We start from the raw sequence: 24,323 nt of genomic DNA, 5'->3' as shown, positions 1-24,323 counted from the left end.
GCAATAATATCTTCTCAAATCGGAAGTAATGTGGTTCATTAACACGAACCATACCTGGAAAAATATTAGTTCAACGTTTGGCCAGAGCCATTTTCTGATTCATCGACAGGGTAGGGATCTTCTTGGCTTTCGATCGTCGCTAAGGACTTCCAGTCCGGTTTCGCCGTGGGTTTCCGATGCCGACTGGTCGCCTCTTTAATTCACACCTTCTGCACGATAACGCTGCGCTTTTAACAGCCTTGTGACGTCGACGGACCCATGATGTGTGTTGATCTAATTAATAATGTGTCGCGTGTGTGTCAATCGAATGCCCGCGGTGTCTCGCTGGAAGACTGATTGCTGTCCGGGACTTTCAAGCTATTTTCGGATACAGAAGGGGAAACTCCCAGAATTCAGAAAACACAGAACGGTCGGTTTTACGATGGAATGTTTAATATTCTCACTCTGCGCCAGCGATGGCGCACTCACTACACACGTTAGAGTGTAAAGCACCGAGCTCTTAGCATCACGATTCTAGAACTATCATAAATATACGTATAACGGCCGCAACGGATTCGTTACAAAGATTCGCACTGGGGATTCCTACACTACGCTACGTAAAACTAAACTAGCCATTTGATGAGACTAACTGACTAACTGACTGGCTGACTGACAGGGATGACTACCGGCTAGCTGTCCGGACGGAGGTCACGGACGAGGGTGAGATTGTGATCGATGGCTGGTCGAAGAGATTGCGCAGATTGTTCTCGAGCTGGTGGTACGACCGAGGACGCCTCGGGACGGCGTGGATCGTTAGGTAGCGCGGCTGCACGCCTGCGGTCAGCGGCACCCGTTCGTCCTCCAGGTGGATCGTGCTCAGCGTCCGGATCGTGTTGGTGTAGTGTTGCTGCCAACGCCTTTCGAACGACGTCCTCGAACACACGGTGTCGTATAGATCTACGGAAGCGAGCAACGATCACGCGTGGCCAAGCGTCGCCGCGTGTTATTATTGTGCATCGGACTCCGCAACGGTAGCGCATCCTTGCGCCGAGTGACCACTTACTTAGAGCGATATGAGCATGAGAAATGAGGACACAGGGCATATGGTGGAAGTGAGATTCTGAGAGTAGCATGATGATCGTGACGCTACGTCACGCCACGAAGCGAAGCAAGGAGAAGGGCTGATGCGAAGCAATGACGGATTGTCGACTACAGGGACAGGACAGGAAGCGCCAACAAACTAACGAACCCGTACAGAGTAACAGCACCACCAGGGCAATACGATAACAACGATAACAACTCTCTACGCTGGCGATTGAAGATGATGGTCTTCGGCTACAAGACAAAGGTAAGAGTGTGTAACGAACAAACCAACAGTCACCAATTCCCCCCCAGGTTCCAAAACCAGTGGCCACCGGCCCTACCTTGGTTGCGGTAGTCGTCCTGATACTTGTAGAACTCGGCCAGTTCGCGCGCGGAACACAGCGGCGTGTCGACGGCGTGCGTTTCGTTGAACTTGCTGTAATTGATCTCGTATATTTGGTTCTCCTTGTTGTAAAACACGATCGGCTCGAACCGGTGGCCCCACAGGATCTCCGTGTTGACGTAGCTCGAACGGGCCTGCGTTGACTGGCCGGTCGACTCGACCGTACCCTCCAGGATGACGACGATCTCGAACCGATCCTGCAGCAGATCCGAGGCCGACATATTGTAGAACGGAGATTCGGGATTGATTTTGTGCGTCACGATCTGCGGCCAGATGAAAAACAGATCCGACCCGCACTGGTCGGCACCGACTTCCAGCTCGTGCTGATACTGCGCCATCACTTCGCCCTCCCGGGACAGTTTCGTGCGGATGAGCTGCGATCGGATGTTCGCCCCAATGATGTGACTCTTGCGCATATCGCCCACCCGGAACATAAGGCACAGTTCACCGTCGCGCTGGCAAATGACGGCGTGCTTGGAGAACAAGAGCGTCTGCGTGCGGTGCTTCGGGCGGGTCATCTTAGCGAACACGAAACCCACCATAAACGCTTGCATCATCACACCATAGATCGACTGGAAGCACATGATGAAGATCGCCTCCGGACACTCCTCGGTCGTCGTGCGAAAACCGTACCCGATGGTGGTTTGCGTTTCGATCGAAAACAGGAACGCGGACGTGTACGATTCAATGTTGAACACGCACGGTTTCCACCCGGAATCGCCTGTGAAAACGCCGAACAGTTATGGCCAACCTACGGAGTGAAGTGTGCCCGGGCTTACCTTGATTCTTCGGCAGATGCATCTCCTCCAGGTCACCGTGGGTGAAGGCAATCAGCCACCAGATTGCGCCGAAAAACAGCCACGATCCGATGAAGCTGAACGCAAACACGAGCAACGTCCAGCGCCACTGCGCGTCCACAAGCGTCGTAAAGATGTCCTGCAGGAAGCGCCACTGCTGCCGCGACACCTTCGAGAGGACAATGTTGCAGTCTCCATTCTTGAGAATCGCACGGCGTCGATACTTTCGCGTCGTTCCCGGGCGCAGTGCACGACTCCTGCAACTCGGCGGAAGGGTCAATAGAAATAGACGGACAATTAGGCCAATCAGTCGGGACGGGACGAGCAACCCGGAACACAGTTGGCAGAAGCTGAGGGAGATCCCCCGCTGTAATCGACGGCTCGTGTAAGTGAATACGTGCGGCTGAAGCGGTGTCTGGTGATAAGCCAATGGGGACTTTCGTATCATCTTACCCGTAATACCCATCTCTTGAAGTGTGCATCGCGGAGAAGCTTGCTGTGGCCAATAGCCAACATTTTCGCTTTAAAATGCAACGCAAAACGCCCATTTCAGGACGATGGCGACTAGATCGGCACGGAAATTCGACGACCATCACAATCAAAGCGTCCTTTGATGCCGCTAGCCTAGGATCCCTCCGAAATGGTGGATCGAAGCAATCCTCGACGAACAGTGCATTCGGAAAAATGGCTACTGCGTAGAAGAATCGTTCGGCGTTCACAATGCGGATTCTAGATGGAATATGAGACATACACCGCACTCACCACCAGATCGAGCTTGCAATAAATCATCACGCGAGACTCACTGGCACCACCGTATCAGGAAGGGGCCACGGCCCGCAGCGCACCGCGAGATTGATTTAAAATGCAAATGCAGAACCTTTCCGAGCAGAGCTGGGCTCGGAAAAAAAGTCGCCGGTCGGACGAGGATTACCTTTTGCTGGCCACCGACGGGGACTGGGGACAGTAGATGATCGGTGTCGTCGGTGTGATCGGCGATTTCGGCGGCTGGTCATGTCCTTCGGCGGCGATTATCGACGGAGCGTGCTTATCGAACGGCCCGAGCGGAAGCAGCTTCGCGTCGTCACGCGCTTCCGGTGATTCCGCATCGAGCGGGACGGTAAAGTTTTTGCGCTGCCCAAAGCTCATCCTTACTCCGTCCACGGTTCCGGTTCAACCACGATATAACCCCTTTCTGCCTCTGACACTGACCACTCTTGCTCGCTCTCTCTCTCTCTATCGCGCTGCGTATCAGGAGTAGTAGCACCGAGCCACCGAAGGCATCGTCTCTAGAGCTTCCGTTTGTGCGGTTCCGTCCGGCCGTTCACTTACAGGCGGCGCTCTCGGCGCACTCGGCACAGCGCGAGACAGGCGGTTTAATCGGGCCCAGTGTATGCGCAAGACTAATCTAACACATCGGTCACCGTTCGCCGCGGAACCGGCGCGAAATGATCGATTTCCTCGTCGTCGTCGTCGCCGCGGTGTGTGACTACTACCACCACCACCGGGGCCACCGGGCGTTCATGTTACTCCACCAATACTGTCGATCGCGGTGTGCCCCATCATTATCATCAACAACGGCGCGCGCGCGAGCGTTCGCATCGTCATCGGCGTGCCTTAAATCGGTCACCCGATTTTGTCTTCGTCATCATCTTCCTCATGCGTCTGTGACGTCTTCGGACACGTTTGGCCAATTTTCGCGAAATTCCACACGGAAAAAGGCCCAACCCTTCTCCGTCTAATCAGCGCGCGGACCGAGGAAGTTGATAAAGGAGGTCCCATTCCTTGTGAGCGTGAAGTCGATTGGAACTCCATTTTGGCGTCCCATTTGGGCAGCGTGACTCATCCATCGATATTTTTATCGAAACACAGGCCACAGGCCCGTTGTTGTTATCACGCGCCGAAGATATGGGAGATCGTTGCTGGACACACCTGGCCACCGCAACCGCACGTTATGCTCGTCGATGGCCATCATCCTGCGTTATCGCGCGGTCCCCCAACTAATCACACTGCGGATCTACGGGGCTCCGAAACCGGCGCATTAAGTGGTCGGCCGGGATGGTGGACAAAGTATCTCCTTACTTTATGGCCCACGGGCCCATGGCGGTGTCGGGTCGATTAGGCACGTGAGATACTGCGGCCACGCGGTGTGGCACTTGAGCGATCAGCGAGGTCCGTCCCCGCTGAAACTTGAGCCTTCTGCGCTCGCGCAATTGAACCTGATCCATAAACCGACGGACGGAGTCAATGGTTGTCATTGTTTGTGAGCGGTTTAATGATCCGTTTGCGGTGCGGTTTCTTCTAGTTCCCTTTCTTTCGCATTTCGGTTTGCGGTCGGATCGAAACCAGTACACTACGGCTACGGGGTCGCCGAATCGATACCACTTAATGCTATCTTCTGATGAGGGGATTGGAGTTGGTGTAAAAGGTGCGAACTCACGTTATTGACAAGTCTGTGGGGACCTTTTTCTTTCGAACTCGGGACGCGAGAAATCAGCGCCATTCTCACTTCCTTCGAAAAAAACGGCCATTACGCGGCGCATCCAGACATCCAGCGTTGTCAAGAGGACGAGTTCGTACAATAGTCCTGTTGATTGAACCGGCGCCAGATCCGATCGTACCTTCGACAATATGACAGATTTTGTGGCAAAGACTTCCTGGTGGCCGGTGGCTGTAAATTGCCGATAAAAATAGCGGAACGAGAATCCAAAGTGTAAAGCGGAAGCGTTCGAATTCCGGAGCTGCTTAGATCGTCATAAATATTTACATCTTTTACGAGCTCTAATCTCCGGCGTCAATAAACGGTGGCCCAACCACTTAAGCTGGTGTCCTCGTGGTATACACGATGATTTAAATGAACTACGCACGTCCCAGCCCGAAGGATGAACGTGACCGTTTAGGGCGTTCATCGGGAACCGCCCGAATCTCGCAAAGACCAGATCGTGTCCGGGGAACGCACGGGCGATAAGCCACCAGCTCCTTAGCTAGTTCCCCAGAGCCATTGCAGGGGCATTGTTTTGGTTCATTGTGCTGATAGCGCGGCCGATTCGCAATCCGAAGGCTTCGGACGATTGGCGGCACACAAAACAGTAAACAAACAGACCTTATCTCCGCCGCAGCCGCACCACCGCCGTCGCCGCAGACTTAATGGCGACCGCCGACCGACTTCTTACCTCACACTTTCCTGCCGACTGAAGGCGCTGCCGTGGGTCGAAATGCGGGCCAAGCTCGGCACGATCGTCAGCGGCAGATTGCTGATCACACTGTCGAGCGAGTCCGGTTCCTCCTCGATCACGCCGGGGCGCATAAAAATGCGGTTCAGCGGTTTCTTCTCCTCGCAGGACGGCCGCTCTCCGGACATCCTGTTGCTGGTGCTGCGACTGGCCTTAACCTTAGTTCACCAAAAACACACTCACTGCGGGAGCGAAAGAAAAGTTCACTTAACACAATCGGATCGGAGCGATCGCTCGCTGGACCCTTTCTCGTTTATTGACCTACAATCCGGACCCGAGGCACGGTCCCGCGACTAATGCTAATATTATTCGATAAATGGCTAAAAACAGACAGGATTCATTTCACCTACCACAATGAACGGCAACGTCCCTGGACAACTTCCGTACGGGCCCGGCACGCCACTCTGTCTTTTTGACTAACTCTCTGCAACGCGCGCGCGTAAGAACTGGGAATCAGATGAAGATAAAATCGGACAAAGTTTGGCCCAAAAACACGTGGACCGCCGTGTCAGCAAGCCCACCGACCTGTCGACCGCAACTGCGCGGCATACGAGAACGGTTCCATCATCCGATCCGCGGCGCGATCCGATCCGAACACACAGCTACGGAGGAGAGTAATTTTCAAATTAATTAAATTCAATTAAAACCTTCCCTACGGGCGGTTACGGAGGTCTCTTTTCGCACACCTCACACACACACACACACACACACACACACACACACACGGGCGCACATACACGGGCAGATGATGGGTCACTTATGGGGGGCGGCGGACAGTTGCATAACGGACACCACTTCTGACACTGAACCTGAAGGGCCGGTCGCCCGGTCGGATTGAGGTCGGGTTCTCTCTTAACCTTGACTTAGAGCTCCTACTCCGAGTATATCACTTGCGGCCCAGGCCAAGTAGGTCACCGAGTCACGCACCGAGTTCCAACCGGGCCCACGGGACCCACGGGGCCTGCCGATGCGTCTACTTCGACCGGACAGATCGGACTGACGAGAGTGTGTCCCGAAATGTCCGGCCCTCGTCAGGTCCAGTCGCTGCTAAAACAACCCCCCGGTGTTCCCAACTCAACCCCAAGATCAACTAATTTAGAGCAGAGTCAATTGTTGTCACCGGGCCGCGAGACCCGGCTGGACCGCGCCGCTAATCTCGCACCGCGCGCGTTGAAAACCATCATGGCGGTGGCCCGAAGACCCCTCTCCCTGGGGGAGAGCCTTTTGTTCTGACACTTGGCTGCGATTTAATTAAATCACCATCATCCCAGCGACACCTCCGGCCAGCCGGCGCGCGGAATCATCGCGGACACAGAGCACCCCGGGGCCACAGAACCTTTAGCGGGCCGTGCGGGCTGCGTACGCTAAACGAAGGCAAATGTCAATCGAATTGTCTAGTTTAATCCACTTGCGGCCAAGGGGGTCGGTCGCTAACCGCGGTCAATGGCGAACGCGGTCCCCTAGCACGGTGTCAAAGGAGTAGCCCGAGGACCGACTGGACCTTGCCTAGACCTTCAGCGATGATTGAATAATATGGCCGACTTCCGTGCGCGCGCGCGCTCAGCTGATTGCGCCGTTTGATCGAAACGATTTCCAAAACAAATGAGAACAGAGATCAGAGTGTGCTGTGATTTGCGCACAATCGCCACGCGGTCACCACGATCTCGAGCCGCCGACCGATCTGCTTATCAACGTTACTCACGCTATCGGTATGCAGTGTTTATGTAATGACCGCCGTAACGGGACACGGTGCGATGCAGTTTTGCAACGTGGCAGCCCCTGCGGGCACCGGAACAACCCACACACGCACGTGCGCACGCGCGTCGACCGGCGTGCCCGATGACAAATGACGACGACGGTGGCGTTCTCGGTGGACCGGTAATTATTCCATTTTTCTCTCCCTTACATAATCAAACGGCCGACCCGGATCGCGGATCGCCACCGTGTCTAAAGTGCCGCACGAGGTCTAGATCGCGCTAGAGCTGGACACATTGTCAAGGGAAAAGGCTTCCTTGGAAAGCTCCACCGGCTCCAATCAAAAGCAAACGTTCCCTGCGCGGAGGTCACGGTCTGGCGGGGTCCGATGCAACGGCCAAATTGCGCGGAAGATTTATTGTGCCCGGCGTGTCCCTTAGGCAGGCAGCAACCCAACCCAATGCCAATTACCCAGTTCCTGCCCCTGCCCGGCCTCGAGTATGCAAATGCTCATCCGGGCCGCCGGGCGGACAGATGTTTCAATTGTTTGGGCGGCGGCACCGGCGGCACCGGTTATTTCCGAATTCGGAACTACTTCCGATGCTGCTGCGAACACACTAATTAGTGCGATTTTTTGCGGTGCTCCTCCGCGGTGTCGCGGCTCATTACCCGCTACCGGGTCGGGATCGGGTGGGTTTGTTTAAAATGCGCAAACACGTACATAATTATCCGCATTGTTCGCGTGATGTAAAAACAGGCAAAAGCACATTATTTGACACCCCTGCAGCAAGTTTTCTGCCGCCAACCCGTGTAATATGGTAATTTTCAGTGTAATTTCTACGGTCGAACGAAACAGCATTCAAATTCGCGGGCGCGCGCGCCCTTTATGCTCCGATCGCTTCAGTTCCCTCAGACAGCCCATGCACTTGACATTGGTGGTGGCGTAAAATGAGATCAGTAACAGCTGATGGTGTCGTATCTCGCGTCGCATCGTTGCGGATTAACACCCGTCCGTTAATGGGAACGATAAGCCGGCGCGTGAACCCGACGACAACCCGACCGAATCAAACCCCCCGTCTCGTCCCCCCCATACACACACACACACACACCGGCGCGGTCCCCCGTTTATTATTACCCGTTGATCGATTCGAGCCCGGGGCTCGGGTGCTAGCAGAGGGAATCCATCGAGGGCTCTTTGATGGACAGCTTCCGAGGAGTCTTTTTGCGCTCGGCACCGGGTGACGGTACGGTCTGCGGGCCGGGAGGCGTTTGGTCCGTCGGCAGCGTGGACGGGTCCGTGGCTGGTGCTATGTTTAGCGCCACTTGGTCGCCCGCCTGCTGGCCGTAGACGGGCGCAAAGCGTAGGTAGCCATTGCCGACCGAGTTCTTGCGATCCGCCGATCCATTATCTACCGACGAGGTATCGGATTCATCGCTTTCGGAAGACCCTAATGGCAGGAAAAAAGAGGGGCTTTGATTAGAATCGAATGACCATCGGAACTTGCGGAGCTTACCATCGACACCGTTCTGTTTGTTGAGCTCCTTCTTCACGGCGTGCAGCTGGCGTGCACTGCAGAGGGGCGTATCCACTTCGTACGTATCGTTGAACGTCGTGTAGTCGACCTGCGGACAAGGAGCCGCGATGGTGTTATGGTGCGATTGCGAAAAATAGAATATTTGGCCACCCTACCTCATATTCGCCCGTTTCGCGCTTGAACGATACGACCGACTCGAAGCGGTGGCCCCAAAGGATCTCCGACGGCAGGTAGCTGCTGCGCGCCTGTGTCGTCATGCCCGTCGATTCCACCACACCCTCTGTGGGGGAAAAGGGGACAGGATTAGCACGGGTCCACGAATCATTCACCGCGAAACTCACCGAGCATTACGACGATCTCGAACCGCTCCCGAAGCATATCCTGGGCGGACAAGCCGTACAGTGGGCTGTCGCGATCGATCTTGTGCACCACGATCGTTGGCCAGATGAACATCAGACGATCGTCACCACCGTCACAGCTCACCTCCATGTTTTGCTGGTAGAACGGTAGTATCTCTCCCTCTTTGGTAGTCTGCAACGAAATCGGATAGGGATCGATTAATGCCGGTTCTTGACCCCGGGCGTGGTTCCTTGGCTCACCTTCCGCCGGATGATCTGGGCCGTCACGTGCGCCTCAATGATGTGGCTCTTGCGCATATCGCCAACCCGGAACAGCAAACATGGCACCCCATCCCGGTGGCAGATGACGGCGTTCTTCGAGAACAGCAGCGTCTGGGCGCGCTTCTTCGGGCGCGACAGCTTCGCAAACACGATGCCGACCATAAATGCTTGAATGAACACCCCGGTGATGCTCTGCAGGGCGAGAATAAAGATGCCCTCCGGGCACGCCTCCGTGATGTACCGATTGCCGTAACCTGAAACGATGCGCGATCGTTAGAGATATCGCTCGTAAGGATCGTTCCGGACCGTTACCTATCGTGTGCTGTGTTTCGAGGGAGTACAGAAACGCTGAGGTGAAGCCGTAAATATACGTCACGCACGGTTTGTGGCTTTCATCTGCAATGGAAATTCGGAATTAACTTCGCGGAACTTCGCGTACCGGGCGCCCGACGAAACTCACCACCGACCGCTTGAATATCGCCGTGGCTGAGGGCAATCAGGTACCAGATGGCGCCAAATCCCAGCCAGCTGAGGATGAAGGAGCACGCAAACACGAACAACGTCCAACGCCACTGAATGTCCACCAGCGTGGTGAATATGTCCTGGAAGGATAAAACGCATCCCACGTAAGTTGCATGCCACTTGGCCGCGACGTGTTCAAAACGACCGTTGGCCCGGACTCACTTGCAAATACCGGCGGCGCCGTTTGGCCATATTGCCCTGGATCACATTGCAGTCGCCCTGCTTGAAGATGACCCGCTTCCGGATGCGCCTCGAGCTGTACCGTGTCTGGCGGTATCTGGGGAAAGAAAAAGGCAAACATCGAATTCAAATATTTAAAACGTTTTCGCCAATATGGCGCCCGACTGACACCGAATTGAGCAACACTTTTGCGCAATCGCCCGGATTTCGCGATGGGCACTCACGGATGACAGCGCCAGCGGGCGCGTGAGCAGCCACTCACGCCGCGCAGCTTTATCGATCTCACCGAGGTGAGAGAGCGGGCTCACCGCGCGGTTCTTGCTCTCTCATCGCCGTGAGTTGTAGCCCTCGCTCGCTCTACCGCGCGCACTGTCGAGTGTGAGAGCGAGCGAGACGCAACACCCGGTGCTGCTCCCCCGTTGGGGTTGATTCTCAACATTTTTGGGGGGCTTGGTGAGCAGCGAAAAAAAACCAAGATTCCCTATGCACAGCAGCGCGACTGCGAAAATCGAGCTCCGCGTACGGCGCCGCAGAGAGAGAACGAAACTCCGCGAGCATAGAAGGTAAAGCACGCAGCAGCAGCAGCGCGAGGAACGCGCGACCGACCTCCCCGCGAGCCATTAGAGGCGAATTCCGCAGACCATCCGAAACGTGAACTCCGGAATCTTGAAAACTCCGCTGATCTGCCGTGACGAAGTGAAGCAAAGTCAGCGGCAACCCTCCCCGAGGTGCCCGTGTGGAAGAAAAAGTGGACATTCTCGCGCGGACCGTGTGCTGTGTCGCGTGTCCGTATGCCTGTGTGTGCGTGTGTGTGTACGTATTATAAAATCTCCGTCCAAGATCCCGTTCCTTGCGTGTGTCTCGCTGCGTATATTGAGTTCGTCCCTTGCACTGACAAAAAAAGTGCCGTCCAGCAGCAGTGAACCCTTTGGGGCTTGGGGTCCTCTTTTTTCTTTTTTTCGGGGAACCAGCAGCGTGGACCAGAGTCCAATCGACGACGGACGGACCCCACCAGGCGCGATAATCGATGTTCCGCAGTCACAAAAATCGTTAAACACCCTTGGACACCGATCGGCAATCGCGCGTACAGAGCCCCCAGAGCGGTGCGTCCACGTATGTGTGCGCTAATCCCTCGCGGCCACTCTGTCGCGGGGGGGCGCCTTCCATGGCGGCGTGCGTGAGTGTTAGATTAGTGTGTGCACATCGCCGTCGTCGCCTTCGCCGTGGTGTGTGAAAGGGCCGTTTTGCTCCAGTTTCCGAATGAAACTCACCCGCCCTGCAAAGGTCCAGGGGTGGTGTCATATTGGCGTACGGGGCGCTTATCATCGCGTAAGCAGCTCCCGCATCATGAGCCCGGGGGGATGATCTCATCTCACGCAGCAACGAAACACCAACAGCACGTCCCCGTGCTTGTTTTACTACAAAAAATCGTTATTTTCATTGGCAAAAAAACACATCAACCAATTCAACGCATCTCAGCTTCCGTTCCAGCCAATAGCGAAGAAAACATGACACACGGCTCTCGCCGCGTCTCGCATCTCACCGCTCACCGGGACCGAAGCAACAAATCGCGAGTCGTCCTGCAGAATCTGCAATCTGCCGTCGTCGTCGGCGCTGGACCGGCCGTCCTTTCCACAGACATTCCACGGCGCAGCCCACATAGCACATAATGCCCTTCAAAGGGTAGAGCGAGCTGGCGGGAGGGCTGGCTGGGCAACAACGGCGGCGGCGGCGGCGACGGCGACGACGACACGACAAAGCGATAAGCGATGGTCACTCGCGTGAGAGGTGAGATGAGATGAGTTGAGCTGATTAGAAAGCTCTGACCGCGAGTCTGACAGTGACAGCGAGAGAGAGAGAGAGCGACAGCGCGCGAGCGGGTTGCCATTTCTCAACCCACGAAACAGTGTGTGGGGCTTATGTTGGGGCTTGTGGGGGTCGCGAAGCCATTGAAGAAATTGAGCGAGAGAACGCGAGAGAACGGGGCGAGAAGATTCGCCAACGAGGCGAGCTGCAAGGCACAACACTACGGCGGAGATGAGATCACGATGAGCGAGAGAAAGAGCGCAGCAGCAGATGGGGCTTCAATTGGCACCGAGAGAGAGAGAGAGGGAGAAAGAGATGGAGCGAGCAAGAGTGTGTGTGTCGTGACATTCCTCCGTACCAGAGCTCCACGATTATCAACTCAACTAGTGCAGCAGTAGTACGAACCACGGCGTGCGTGCGTGCTCGTGTGTTTTTGAGGTGCTCCAACCGAAACGGTGGTAGTAGTAGAGCTGGGTTTCGGTAGTGGTGCTGCGCTGGTGCGGTAGTAGCAGCCGACGACGACGACGGTGAACCGCGGCCGCCTCCAAAACAGGCCTGTCCGCGAGCAGAAGGTACAGAGACCGAGGCAATCGCTTGCGAGAAAAAGGTCGTCCGTGAGTCGGAAAACTCCGTCCAGGGCACCCCGCGGAGTTTGTGACTGGATCGTAGCAAGCCGCGCGTTTTGGAGCCATTCCTTTATCAATTTGGCAGTTCACCAAAGCTGTGTGTGTGTGTGTGCGTACACTTTCTGTGGAGTGTTTTCTACCCCGAGTGAGGGGTCCCCAAAGTCCCAGGTCGAGACAGGGAAATTATTGCCCACAGGAACTGCAACCTGTTCTTCGGTGTCCTGGGCATGTCTCGTCGAGTCATTGGCGTAATGGCTTTTTCATTTTCCTTCACCGCGGCCGTCGCCCGGGGGACAGCATCTAATGAAATCCAATTTTCCTGCACACCACCCCACACACACACACACACACAGGGAACGCAGTGCGCACCTGACCGCATTCGGTCTAAGTCAATTAAGCAATAGGGAGGAAGAAAAGGCATAACGCGCGCCCTCACAACACCGTGCAGGAATGCGCGATGAAATGTCCCTTTCGTCATCCGCTCCACCGCCTGCTATGTTCATGCCAGCCAGCCTAACCAGCCAGCCAGCCAGAGTCCGGTCCGGTGAGAGTGCTGCGTCCTGGGAAAAGATGACACTAGCAACGGACGGAAAATGAGTTCCCGTACGGCGAGAGCGAGCTCCACCGCGGAGCGCGCGCCGACCACCCCAAAGGCAATCGCTGTCAAACCGCTGCTGGTGGACCACTGCGCGGACCACACTGCGATGGTGGAAAATCTGAAAAATGGAATAATATTGCGGAATGTGCCACTTTCGTGCGTGCGTGCGTTCGTGCCATCGGTGCGTGGTGTGTATTCGTGAGGCAGCCCAGCAACGCCAGCAACCGGACTGACCCCCTGCAGTGTTTCGCTCACTCAATCGATCATCTTTTCGTTCCGGGTTACGCCGTGCGTCTCTCTGTGTGTGTCTGTGTATGTGTGGGCCACCGTGATAAGCTCGTGCAGAAGGATAAGAGAAACATCCAAAGATATGCGAATCGGATTACGGAACACTAACACTTATCGTAGTGTCGGAGCGACAAAAAACCTCACCATTGAAAGGGCAAAGTCCCTAAGTAGGCCCTAATGGAGGCGAATGGAGAAGGCAACCAAAAAACAAAGGCAAAGGTTACTCTGATCGAGGAGTGCCGCGATACACAATGCTAATTGTTGACTGTGCTGTGCACACGCTTGCTTGTGGTGAGCGCAAAAAAAAAACGACGACAGCGAAATGAACCGCGCCGAGGCCCCCCTGGCACGAGCGGCGGATGGTTCGGAAAAAAGCGGAAAATTTTCACCACGAGAGCGAGCGAGAGAGAGGGCCCCGTATTTTTACCAACTACCATCATCACGATGCCTACTTTTCCCATCACTACTACTACTACTTCCGCTGCTGCTGCTGCTGCTACTTGTCATCTCCCGTGCAGATACTCGCTCCGACTTTCCGCTCCGACTTTCTCTCACTCGAATCACGCACGCACACACCTGAAACTCACTGACCCGTTCTTTTTTCCAAAAGAGGAAAAGCGGTCCTTGTCTTCTCTTTGAGTTGGGAGAGCTCTGTGCTGTGTCTCAATTAACTGGCAGATGGTGAGAATGTGAGCACGTGTGCAAAGCGTGCGCTGGTGTTGGTGCCGTGCGCTCGGGAGAGAGCTGGAAAATGTATACGGAAAATACCACTTTGCTTCACTCTTGGCAGGGAATCGATGAAAAACGGGTTACCGCGCGCCAGTGCCATTGTGTGCGTTCGGTAGCGGGCCACTGCAAAGTGGCATATGAGCGCGCGATCCGTGCTGGGTGTGTGTGTGTGTGTGTTGGGGGGAAAATGAGTGCTGTGAAATATGGGAGAATTTTCCACGGTTGCCTGAGATCGACGAGGCCTAGTAGGCGCCCCGCGCCCGTCCGTTGTCGATGAACGTTGTCGTCAAATGAATGAACTAATCAAACGGCAAAAGGGGGGCCAGAGAAGGGTTTTTTGGGGGTGGCCTCTGTTTGTTTCAATTGCAAACACCCGCGGTGTCGCATTATTATTCTTTTAATTGGCCTTCAAACGCTCTGTTCCCCCCCGCAGTGCAATCCGCACACACCACGGACCACGGAGCAACAACATCATCGTAGTTGGCACAGGTTTTGGCTTTGAGGGTTGATTTATGTGGAGGATACTTTTGACATCTCTCGCTTGTGGAACGGTGCGCGGGGTCGCGGAAATTTGCAGCCCACTGATTTACTGCCACCCCCCGCCGCGGATCCGTCACGAGGTCAAGCGGTCGTCTCGATGATGTTTTCCTCCCGTGTCGCCTCCGGTTATCTCTGCACGGCGCTCTCGCATCCTTCTGCGTATTATTTATAGACGCGCCTTTCCGTCGCGCTCACTCTCTGTATTTCTCCTTCTTTCTTCCGCCTTCGGCAGAGTTTTCTCGTTCATTTCATTAGGCAAATTTTAGGTGTAAAATAGTGCAAAAACCGGCAAGTGAACACTCAAATCCCTCGGAAGGAACCCCGCCAACAACACTAGCAACCAGATCGGGACACAATCGGGTCGGGTTGTGCAAAAGGGGTTCAGTGGTGAAGCATCCGATCCGGGGTATAAAATGCAGTGACCGCACCGCTCCAACAGAGTGCAGACGTGACGTGAAAATATCGACGCACAGGACCGCAACGGAGAGTGTCGCCAAGAGTAGTGTATGTGTGTGTGTGCGGGGAGTATGAGAAGCGCCAGCACGGCAACGGAACTGTGCGCAACCCGAAGTTCGTAAGCAAAACAATTGCTTTTCGTCAACCCAAAAGCAAACAAACAGAGCAGCTGTTTCTACACACCCGGGCACACGGCACCGTGTGTGTGTGTGTGATACGGCCATCCCATACGCGGCGCAGCATCATCGATGTTGTTCCTTCCTTCCCCGGGCCGGATTGTAACTCTTTCGTAACGAGCCACTGCTGCTGCGCGCCGTGGGAAAAGGTAAACAAAGGCCCCCCCGTCATCCCGTTGGATCCTTCCCTGGTCACCAGCAGCCACGTGTGGAGCAATAGAAACACGGGCGCACCAGCTGCGCACGAGGTGAGTTTCCGGTTCCGGTTCCAAAACTACCAACAAGGGGGCATCTGCGCTGCGCAATCGCTTTCTGTTTCAGGGAGCAAGTTCCGGCGAAAGGGCACACAACTTAAAGTCCCCCATACGGGTGTGACGAAAGAAGACGAGGACGACGGCGGTCGCGGGTCCGGTCCGTGGTGACACCTTTGACATTAATTGAATTAAAGAAGCGAAGCTGCTGAGTAAGCCGTCCTGGCAGAAACAATGACACACCGTTTGACATTTTGCGGCACCACGGACACGCGTTTAACACCCGGCCAAGTGGCAGCCGACCCGTGTTGGCTCAAAGTCCACTCTCGTTCGAAGAATTGTTCCGTTGTTCCGTGGCGAAGAATGACGAAAAGTATGGCGGGGCCAGGCCAGGCTGGGGCTGTTGTTGGTGGCCTTTGTAACGTTCAGATCGGATCAAACGGCGATGGATCCGACTACCATAAACTGGGAGTAACGGGGCACCGTTGGGCTTGTTGTGTTTCATTTAATGGCACCGGAACACGGTTTCTCCCGAGGCGTACAAGAGGCCCGGTCCTTGTGTAGTGCCCGGTTTTTCTGCTTCTTCAGCTGTGACGGTTCGCCCGCAGCCCTCGAGCGTCGGGGTCGCAGCGGCTTGTTGTGTGACAGGGAACCTCTCACGGACAACAAGCTACTCGAATTACGACAACGACGAGCGGTGGAACGGGGCGATTCCACATCCGACTGCGGCGGGCAGCAAAATTGACTGCTGATAGCGGAATCTGGGCCCCGAGATAGGTGTCGCGTTCCGTTACATCGATATGTGCCTTCCGAGGGCGAAGATGGTTTTGGTCTTAAAATTAACTGCCTTCGGATGGCCATTAACGGAAAAACCTACCGTTCAAGTTCTTCGCGGAGCGTGTCCAGCGGAGAGTGTCCTTAGAAGCACATTAAAAGTTGTTCCCAGTCCGCCCGCGACAACCAAGAAGCCGCGTGACCACTTTGCCGACCATCCGGGTGAAGTTGGCGCATTTGTCTTCATGATTGTAATTCATTCACTAATTAATTGCTTACGGCCAAACTTTGCGTCCGGCTCTCTCTTCCTGTATCTCTCGTTCGTTGTTGCTGTCCCCAATCCATGGTCCATCGGGTGGACACGCAACAACAGCACACGCGAAAGGGAAGGACCTAAAGCGTGCCCCGAAGTGCGCGCATCATAAAAATGAAACTTCCCGCCAACAACAATGGGCCACAAACAATATGTTATATGCCCTGCGGCACTCCGCGGGGGGACAGTGTTTTCCTTCGGTCGGTCCTGCCGATCGAGTTCGCTGCCGGAACGCCGGTGGCAACTTCTGTTCTGAAAGTAGTTAATGTTTCGGGCACCCCGCCTCGCTGGTAGCTTCTTCTTGGCCATCTCAAATTATCAAGCGTTTCTTATGATGGCCAGCAGCAGCGGGTGGCAGCTTCAATTCGCTGCACCGGACAGCATAAACATAACTTTTCACTCACGCCCGGGGCCGGGAAATCGTTTCGTTCTTCGCACCCGCCCCGGGTGCATTGATAAACGTGGTCCTCTCGGTGCTCCTGCTGCTCGATTGGCCGTTTAGCAAGGACGGAGCACGGTGGCGTCCCGTCGCGTGTCGTTAAGGTGGAAGTGGACCGAAACGTTGATTAAATGCACTCGGGCGGCGCCGTGGAGCTGTGGCAGCTGGAAAAATAATTACCATTCACCGCCCGCGGAACGGTAAATACGGTCCTTCCAGTCCGCCACGCGACCACTCGGAGTTTTCATTTCTAAAGTGCATTTCCTTTCCCGAGAACACGGTCGCACGGACACCTCCCGGGGACACCAGCGAAGCTAATCAAGAAGTCTCCCGGAACCCGGGGAATTTCCCAAGACTCCTGCACAGATGGCACCGAAACGACTCCTCGACCTCGAAGGCGGCAGAGCGAGACAGCGCAAACACACTGCGCGTCCCCTTGCTGGCGCGATTAATAATGTGCCAGCCGCTAACCCCACTCTCTCTCGCTGCGCCGGTGCTACAGGTGTCCCTGTCGTGCGACGACGTGCTCATTTCGTGAAGGTAGGGAGCGGCCCACCGGAAACGGCCAACTCCCCCAAAAAAGCGTGGCAGCCGCTTAAAGGGGACCACCCGGTCCCGGGGGGCGCCAAGGTGACGAATCACTAACGAACCCTAACACACACGCGCCCACCGACCTTGCCGCTTCCGTCCCGGCCTCGCTCGATCGATTTTCGGTAGCCCGAATGGAGAAGGAGGCCCGAAAGTGAATTAATGCGGCCCGCCGAAGCTCGGCTCGACCCTGTGTGGGGGAAAGTCGGGCAGAAGAAAAATCGACCGCCGGTCAAACCCTCTTAACCTCAACCGCGGGCCAATATAGGTGGCCCCGGTCACAGGCCGGCCCCAAAAAACCACAAGCCGGTGCGGTTTGCTGTTTGATGGCTCAATCTTTCGTGCCTTTCGGATTTACATTCGATAATCGACCTCCGAGCGATCCAAATTTGGGGCCGCCTCCTGTGTGGTTGCTGTTTCATCATCCGGAAAACTCCGTGTGCCTCCGGGTTGTGTGGGGACTCCGTCCCACCCGCCGTCGTCAACAGATGCGTCAAATTGACAGTAATCAAATTCAAACAAAACCAAACTCTGTGCTTCCCCCTTTGATCGGCGGCTTTACTCTCTCTCGTGTGGCCGGACACATACCACAAATACTCCCGGCTCCCGGCTTCCCAGGCCCTGTCACATCGATTGGTTTGCAGCGATTGCTGAAGAAATGAACGGCGTGCCGTGTGGTCTCACGGCCTCGACCGACTTTCCCGGGCATCGGCAGTCTGATGGCCCCTTCGGAAACGCACGGGCAACGCATATAAACATTACCGTTAACATGATCCCAAACACACACACACACAGCGGCAGGCCATAGGATAACGATAATGTCCTCGGGCTCGGGCGATTGCCAAACAGAAGTCCTCCTTACGGGACGGCACTCGCCCGGTTGGGTAACATGGATTTTCTTGCGGGAAACCTAATTTGGCTGCTCACACATCGTCGTCGTCGGCGTCGTCTTGGTGGTCGTATGGCTTCTTTCGGCGGCCGTCACCGTCGCCGTGGCCAAAAACCAACCCGTCGTTTTTGATGGGCCCCCGTCGGTGGCCGTGGTTGTTAAAACAATAGAAATCATATTCTCGAAAGAGATCTTTACTGTTATGTGTCTTTACCCACCCAAACACGTGGGTTTTCCCGGCATGACCTTTTATCTTTTCACGGGCGATATAATGGGTAGGTGGGTCCACCGACCGACACACGGTACGTACCACCACCACCTCCCCGCAAACCGGGAGTTCCGTTCCGTTTATCGTTGCGCCCCGTACGGGGATTAGGATCGGATCCAAAACCCCGCACGGTTTGTGGGTGCCTCGCCCCCCGGGGCCGGGGAATTGTTGCAAATGTTGTCGTTTACCGAAGAAGGCGACGGTGAAATTCGGAGAATTTCCGGTCCCCGACAAACCCGGCCACGGTGCCCCGAAAAAGGATATGTCTCTCTGTCACAAACATATTTGCCTTTTATATCTACCTTCGGGGAGCGCTGGTTGGCTGGGTTTGCCACGGGTAGCCCGCTAGTCCCCACTCTTTTTCCTTTAAAGCGTGGAATCGTCCGACCGAAAGGGACCGAAACCGGGCCAACCCACAAATGATATTCAAAGGCATTAAATTATCAAATTATCGGTATTTAAATGACTTTGATATGTTTGAATAGCAGGCTCTGTGGTGGTGTAACTCGCTGGCATTTGACAGGCAGCAACCATGGTAACGACGCCGCACACCGATCTAGTACACACTGGTGCTGACAGTTGAAGTGAAGTCAGGTCACAGGTCGTTCGACAAGAAGTTAATTATTCAAACCATTGCTTTGAATGGTCTTTGCTTATGTGGAACAAAGTCTACTCGTCTTTTTTGGTTCATTTTAGGCACAAGAAGACTGCGTAACTAACTGTGTATAGATAGCAGACCCGTTTAAGAATCTTCCTCCATTCTTTTAGCAGTCGAGGTTCACCAACTCATCATGGCGGACATTGATCGTTTTACGAAGAATTAACGAACTTTTTGCACTTATTTTTTTGTTTTGCATGTGTTTTGACCATATTTTGTTTGACACACGCGTTTAGGTATACTAAATTAGTCATTTTGCGCCCGAAGTTAGGCAATCTGCATAGCGCCTGCTCTTTCTCTTCTCAATTTCTTCCTTAATTAGGCTTAAAAGATCAATTAGTGTCACTCTTTTCACTTTGATAGATGAATTATCGGAATCTACGACGCCCAGTAGGCTAAAAATTGGTTCGAATTGGTCATAGTAACTAACTGAAAAATCCTCAAACTTTGCAATCGCTCAATGTCCTTCATTTCCCCACAGTGCCAGTGAACCTCCGGAACATTGAACAACAAAACCAATGGGCACCACATACACACACACACACACACACTCGACGTCGAGTTAAGCTTACACAAAGCTCGAAATTGATCGCTTCTTCTGCCCCATATTACCATATGAATGGTGCGAACCAAATCGAACGAGGCGGCCCCGGCGGTCCGAAACTCGGCACTCGTCAGAAGGAACCACCTGCCGTGCCGTTTTGCCGTGCCCACCCCGCACCATGCCACTTCCCCTTTTCAATCAATCCGGCACCGGATTGCCCCTGACGGCACCGGCAGACGGAAACGAAATCAGTTGGAGTGACAATTTCATCTTAATGCGCCGGCCCTTTCGCGCCCCCCGTCCACCGTCTTCCGACCCGCGGGGCCCTCGCGGGGGTACCGGATTCGGATTTTTTCTTGGCACGCTTCCCTACGCCGCCGCCGTCGCCGCCGGCCGGGGGCCATAAATAAATATAAAGTACGAAATATTATTATCAATTTCCCAACTGCACGGTTTTCGGCGGTCGGCGGCGGGGAGAGGCGGCCACCGAGTCCCCCGTCCCGTTCGGGCTGCGACGATAAAACTCTGCTTCTTCCGTCGCCCCGTTTCCGTCACTTTACTGCCACTTCCTCTTCAACGTCGTCTTTTTGGTTGGGCCGCAAAAAAAAATCGAAAATTACTCCGACGGCTGGCGGCACGATGTTTGGTGTCCCGAAAAATCTGCAGCCGTCATCATTCTTCGCTCTCTCGTGCTGTGTGATTGACGGAATCGAAGGATGCTGTGGAAGGTGCCTATTGGTGGCGCAGGGCTGAGGCCTATCGTTCGCTTCGCACGCGCGCTCGATAATGAAACAAAACCCAAATGTATTTCATCTCCGGGACCGGGTCTCCATTTTGTTGTGTCCGTCCCGACCCGGCCCCGTGTCCGCTTTCCTTTCGAACGGCAACTTCGTTTCCGTTCTCGATCCACACCATCATCCGGTCCGCGGGCTCCGGTATTGATGGAAATCAATCGATTTTAATTTCGGGCAGGCAAATTAATTATGTCGAAGAAGCTCTCTCTCGCTGTGTGTGTGTGTGTGTGTGGGGCGATGCGTCCGCGGCCAGTTGTTGACGCGTGGCCCACATGGAGACGCCTAGTGCTTCAGAGTTTCGATGCCGGCCCTGAAGTTACTCTTAAATAGGACTCCGTTTGCGGTTTGCCTGCGCCACAGAAATCGATTGAAGCGGTCGCGGCAGCCGTGGTGGGTATATTTGCCAGACAAATAACCATTTAATCAAACGGCGGGCCCCCGCCGTGGCCGCGAACCCCACGCACACCGGTTCCGAGGGGGGGGAAACAAATTGATCCAATCTTCCCGCGCGCAAATCTTGCCGTGTGCCGTGTGCCATCGCGTGCTTCCGGTTTAACCTTTTTTGTGGGCAGCAAGAAAAGGAATCGGTCGATCCGGACCCCCTAGACGGGGCTCGAGGGACCCTCTTCTACTGAGCAAACACACAGAGCCGGCGCGGAAACCGCACGCTATCAATAAATCATAATTTTTGTTGAATTAATCAATTATTGGGTCTACTGCAACATGGCCACCCGGAACCCTGCGGGCTGTGTGTGTCTGTGTGGGCCATTTGTTAATGGTCGTGGCGTGTGTGGTCGTCGGCTTTTTTTGGGTAGGGATTTGGGCCACGCGCATTGGGGCCACGGCCCAAGCCGCCAAGCGCGCCTTTTATGTTGAGCCTTTTATGCAAAGCAGGAAACTAGCGGTGACGGTGACCCCACCCTCGGGGAAGGTAATCCGTCCCCCCGAGCGCGGGCTCGTGGTGTCCACCGCAAGGCCTCTCTTTCTCGCCCTAAAACGGTTCTGCACACGCAACACGTTGGCTCGTAACCGCGCGCGCCATTGTTGCAATGGCGTAATGATGCGCTGTGAAAGGCTCCACTCCAAAGGGTGGTGGTGGCCACCACACGAGTCCAACGCTAGAGCTAATGATGACGATGATGGTGGATGACGGTGGCGAGAATGTAGAACAAAGCTGGCCAACCGCGAGCCACCTTGACCTGAAATTATCATTCGTTTTGCGGTCGACCACAGGGACCACAACAACAACTACACCGGGGCCTAAGTAGTTGGTGGCCCCTTCTGGTCTGGTGTGAAACGCCAGTCGTCGTGGCCACGTTTAATTCGATTTGTAACAGGAAGACCCCGAAGAGGAGAGGACCCCAATCACTCAGCACAAACTCCAAACGCCAGTTGGGGGCTTAATTTTGAAATCGAATTTATTAGTTGGCCACCCCGCGGGGAGAGGCGGGAGGCGTTGGATTGGATTGGATTAGGTCAACCGCGGTCCGGTGGTGTCCGGGAGGCAATCGACCGTGATGAAGCGGGGTCGTCGACCTACCGAGGAACCCCCGAAACCAAATTCTACCACCAAGTGGAGTATCGGTGATGCCAGATGTGTTGAAGGTGTCAACAAACGAGGGGGCTTTTTTCGAGAATTCTTTCTCCGCAGGTGGCAGGTTTCTGATCATAAAATTTGCAAACTCCTCCCGGCTCGGTGACAGGTTCAAATATCGTTGGGCTTTGGGAGATTATTTGCATTTTGCTCCCTTTTCTGTCACAAGCCGCACCCCACCGTTGGGGGTCGGAATAAAATTTATGCTCCACTGAGCCGTGGGTAAGGCATAATGAAATTTTCCGGCCCTTCACGATAACATAAAATATCATTTCGCACCGGCCCCGTGTGTGTGTGTGTGTGATGAGGCCTCACACAAAAAATGGCCGTCTCGCACCTCAATTAAAAAAAGGATCCCGCGGCGAGCGTGCGCCGAGATGACGAGGGACCTACCTCCGACGTCGGATTGATTGAATCCTGCGAACCGCCTTCACTGACGGACGGCCAACCAATCTTTGGGCTGGGTGTTAAATTTATGTGCGCAATGAAAAGTGTCAATTGGCCAACTGTCACGGCCAGTGGGCCGAATCGGAAAGTGATCCAGGGTGCGTTTTTTCTTTCGTTTTTGTATTGTCATCGTCGTCTCCCCACCGCCAGGAGCAACCTCGCGGCCATTTTCCAAGCCCGTCGCCGTGAAAATGGGTCCCCATCCGCAGCATCATATCGCGTGTTCCCGGCTCGTTCACTTTTTTATCCCGACGCCACGGCCATGAGCCAATAACCATTTATCGCTGTCCGTTCCGACGAATGCTCTTGGCCCTGGAGGTCCGAGAAGCACACAAGAAACGGCAACCCGCAACGGGACAAGGACAAGTTTTAACGAAACGAGATAAATGGACGGAACGTGATTCGAAAAACGAACGGTCCCGCTTGCTGGCGGGATTACTTTTCATCGTTTATTTAACGATGACCCGGGAACTCGGGGGCTCGGGAATCAAGCACAGCGGTTACGTTGCGCAAACTTCCACCTAACCTTCGCCGTCTTCCGAGGTGCAATTAGGAGCCCATTAAAAGATTTGAATCGCGTGGCATCAGATCCCGGACAAGAAACTGTTGCGTATTTTTAGCTACAGTTTACAATATTATCCTCACACGGCACACGGCTCTGATCCCTGTTAAATGATGCAACGATGCGCCCCGAAGGTAAACAACACAACCCTTCGTGCTCGCCCATCATCGATCCAGGCGCGCGCTACAGGTGCCAGGACCTCTACGCACCCAACAGGCCTTCGTCGTCGTCGTAGACTTACGGGCGCCATGTTGGTGTAATTATATTTTTAAATGAATTTGCGATTCAATCTCTCCAGGGCAATATGATTTCAGTCCCTGGCCGCGCCCGTGGCGCTGGCACAGGCCCAACATCAGCGGCAAATTATGCCAAACCCCCACCCAACTATCCTTAACCAGCACGCACCGAACGAACCCTTCGAACGATCTTCCGGTTTAGATCATGCTTTCGATGGGCGCCGACGATGGCCGACGGCGTCCATCGACCGACACCCTTTTGGATCAATCTAGGGGCGGCAACCCGCACCCCGACGAGAACTACGTTGGAAAAGCACTTTTTTGTGTAATGAAAGGTTAGGTCTCTCCCTCCCCGAACGGGTGCAGCCAGAACCCAGTCAGGCGCAGGGATCAAAGCGAAAAGTGCCCCCGGGTGGCCCGGCCGGGAAAGGAGTGGTCTCTTCGGACCGCCGCCCCCCCCCGTGACCTCCGCTCGGGCCGGCGGATTTTATTGCATATTAATGAATATCGATCCGGACGAACCGGACGAACCGACGACGAAGGAGGGAATGAAAATCACCGACAAAGGATACGACGCTGCGAGTATGTGAGACGGAGCTCCCGGAGTCGGAGAAAACATTGCGAGATTGACCCCTCCGCGGGTGTGTGGGAAACGAAATGGATCACACGCGGACCCCGGGCGTTGACGGAAGGCTGACGTTGA

The 24,323-nt window shown here is 54.7% G+C and overlaps 2 protein-coding genes across 2 annotated transcripts in view; both read right to left on the bottom strand.

Moving 5' to 3' along the window:
• Positions 1-410: 410 nt before the first annotated feature.
• Positions 411-6,471, bottom strand: LOC128273395 (G protein-activated inward rectifier potassium channel 3-like). The gene is made up of 5 exons (XM_053011341.1): positions 6,350-6,471; positions 5,433-6,094; positions 2,245-2,519; positions 1,404-2,186; positions 411-936 (listed from the first exon to the last, which is right to left on the bottom strand). Exons 2-5 carry the CDS (start codon positions 5,618-5,620, stop codon positions 662-664), a joined length of 1,521 nt encoding a protein of 506 aa, XP_052867301.1. The 5' UTR covers positions 5,621-6,094; positions 6,350-6,471; the 3' UTR covers positions 411-661.
• Positions 6,472-8,328: 1,857 nt separating this feature from the next.
• The window catches only part of LOC128272788 (G protein-activated inward rectifier potassium channel 3-like), a 42,166-nt gene continuing 26,171 nt past the window's right edge, over positions 8,329-24,323 (bottom strand). Inside the window, exons 2-9 of the mRNA XM_053010667.1 lie at positions 10,027-10,141; positions 9,803-9,944; positions 9,655-9,738; positions 9,322-9,596; positions 9,064-9,253; positions 8,878-9,002; positions 8,702-8,810; positions 8,329-8,635 (exon numbers count right to left, since the gene is read on the bottom strand). Coding sequence (XP_052866627.1) covers positions 8,355-8,635; positions 8,702-8,810; positions 8,878-9,002; positions 9,064-9,253; positions 9,322-9,596; positions 9,655-9,738; positions 9,803-9,944; positions 10,027-10,141 — 1,321 coding nt within the window. The 3' untranslated portion in view covers positions 8,329-8,354. The remainder of the gene's footprint in view (positions 8,636-8,701; positions 8,811-8,877; positions 9,003-9,063; positions 9,254-9,321; positions 9,597-9,654; positions 9,739-9,802; positions 9,945-10,026; positions 10,142-24,323) is intronic.

This window comes from Anopheles cruzii, chromosome 3, assembly GCF_943734635.1.
Source record: "Anopheles cruzii chromosome 3, idAnoCruzAS_RS32_06, whole genome shotgun sequence".
Taxonomy (NCBI): domain Eukaryota; kingdom Metazoa; phylum Arthropoda; class Insecta; order Diptera; family Culicidae; genus Anopheles; species Anopheles cruzii.
This window is presented reverse-complemented; position numbering and strand designations above follow the sequence as displayed.

Bases quoted from the DNA above. Each gene is read 5' to 3' on its own strand.
- LOC128273395 (XM_053011341.1), bottom strand. From the start codon at position 5,620: ATGTCCGGAGAGCGGCCGTCCTGCGAGGAGAAGAAACCGCTGAACCGC. The intron at 2,520-5,432 runs GTAAGAAGTCGG...GCCGAGTTGCAG, and splicing joins AGTCGGCAGGAAAGTGTGAG to GAGTCGTGCACTGCGCCCGG. The intron at 937-1,403 runs GTAGGGCCGGTG...TCGCTTCCGTAG, and splicing joins GGACGACTACCGCAACCAAG to ATCTATACGACACCGTGTGT.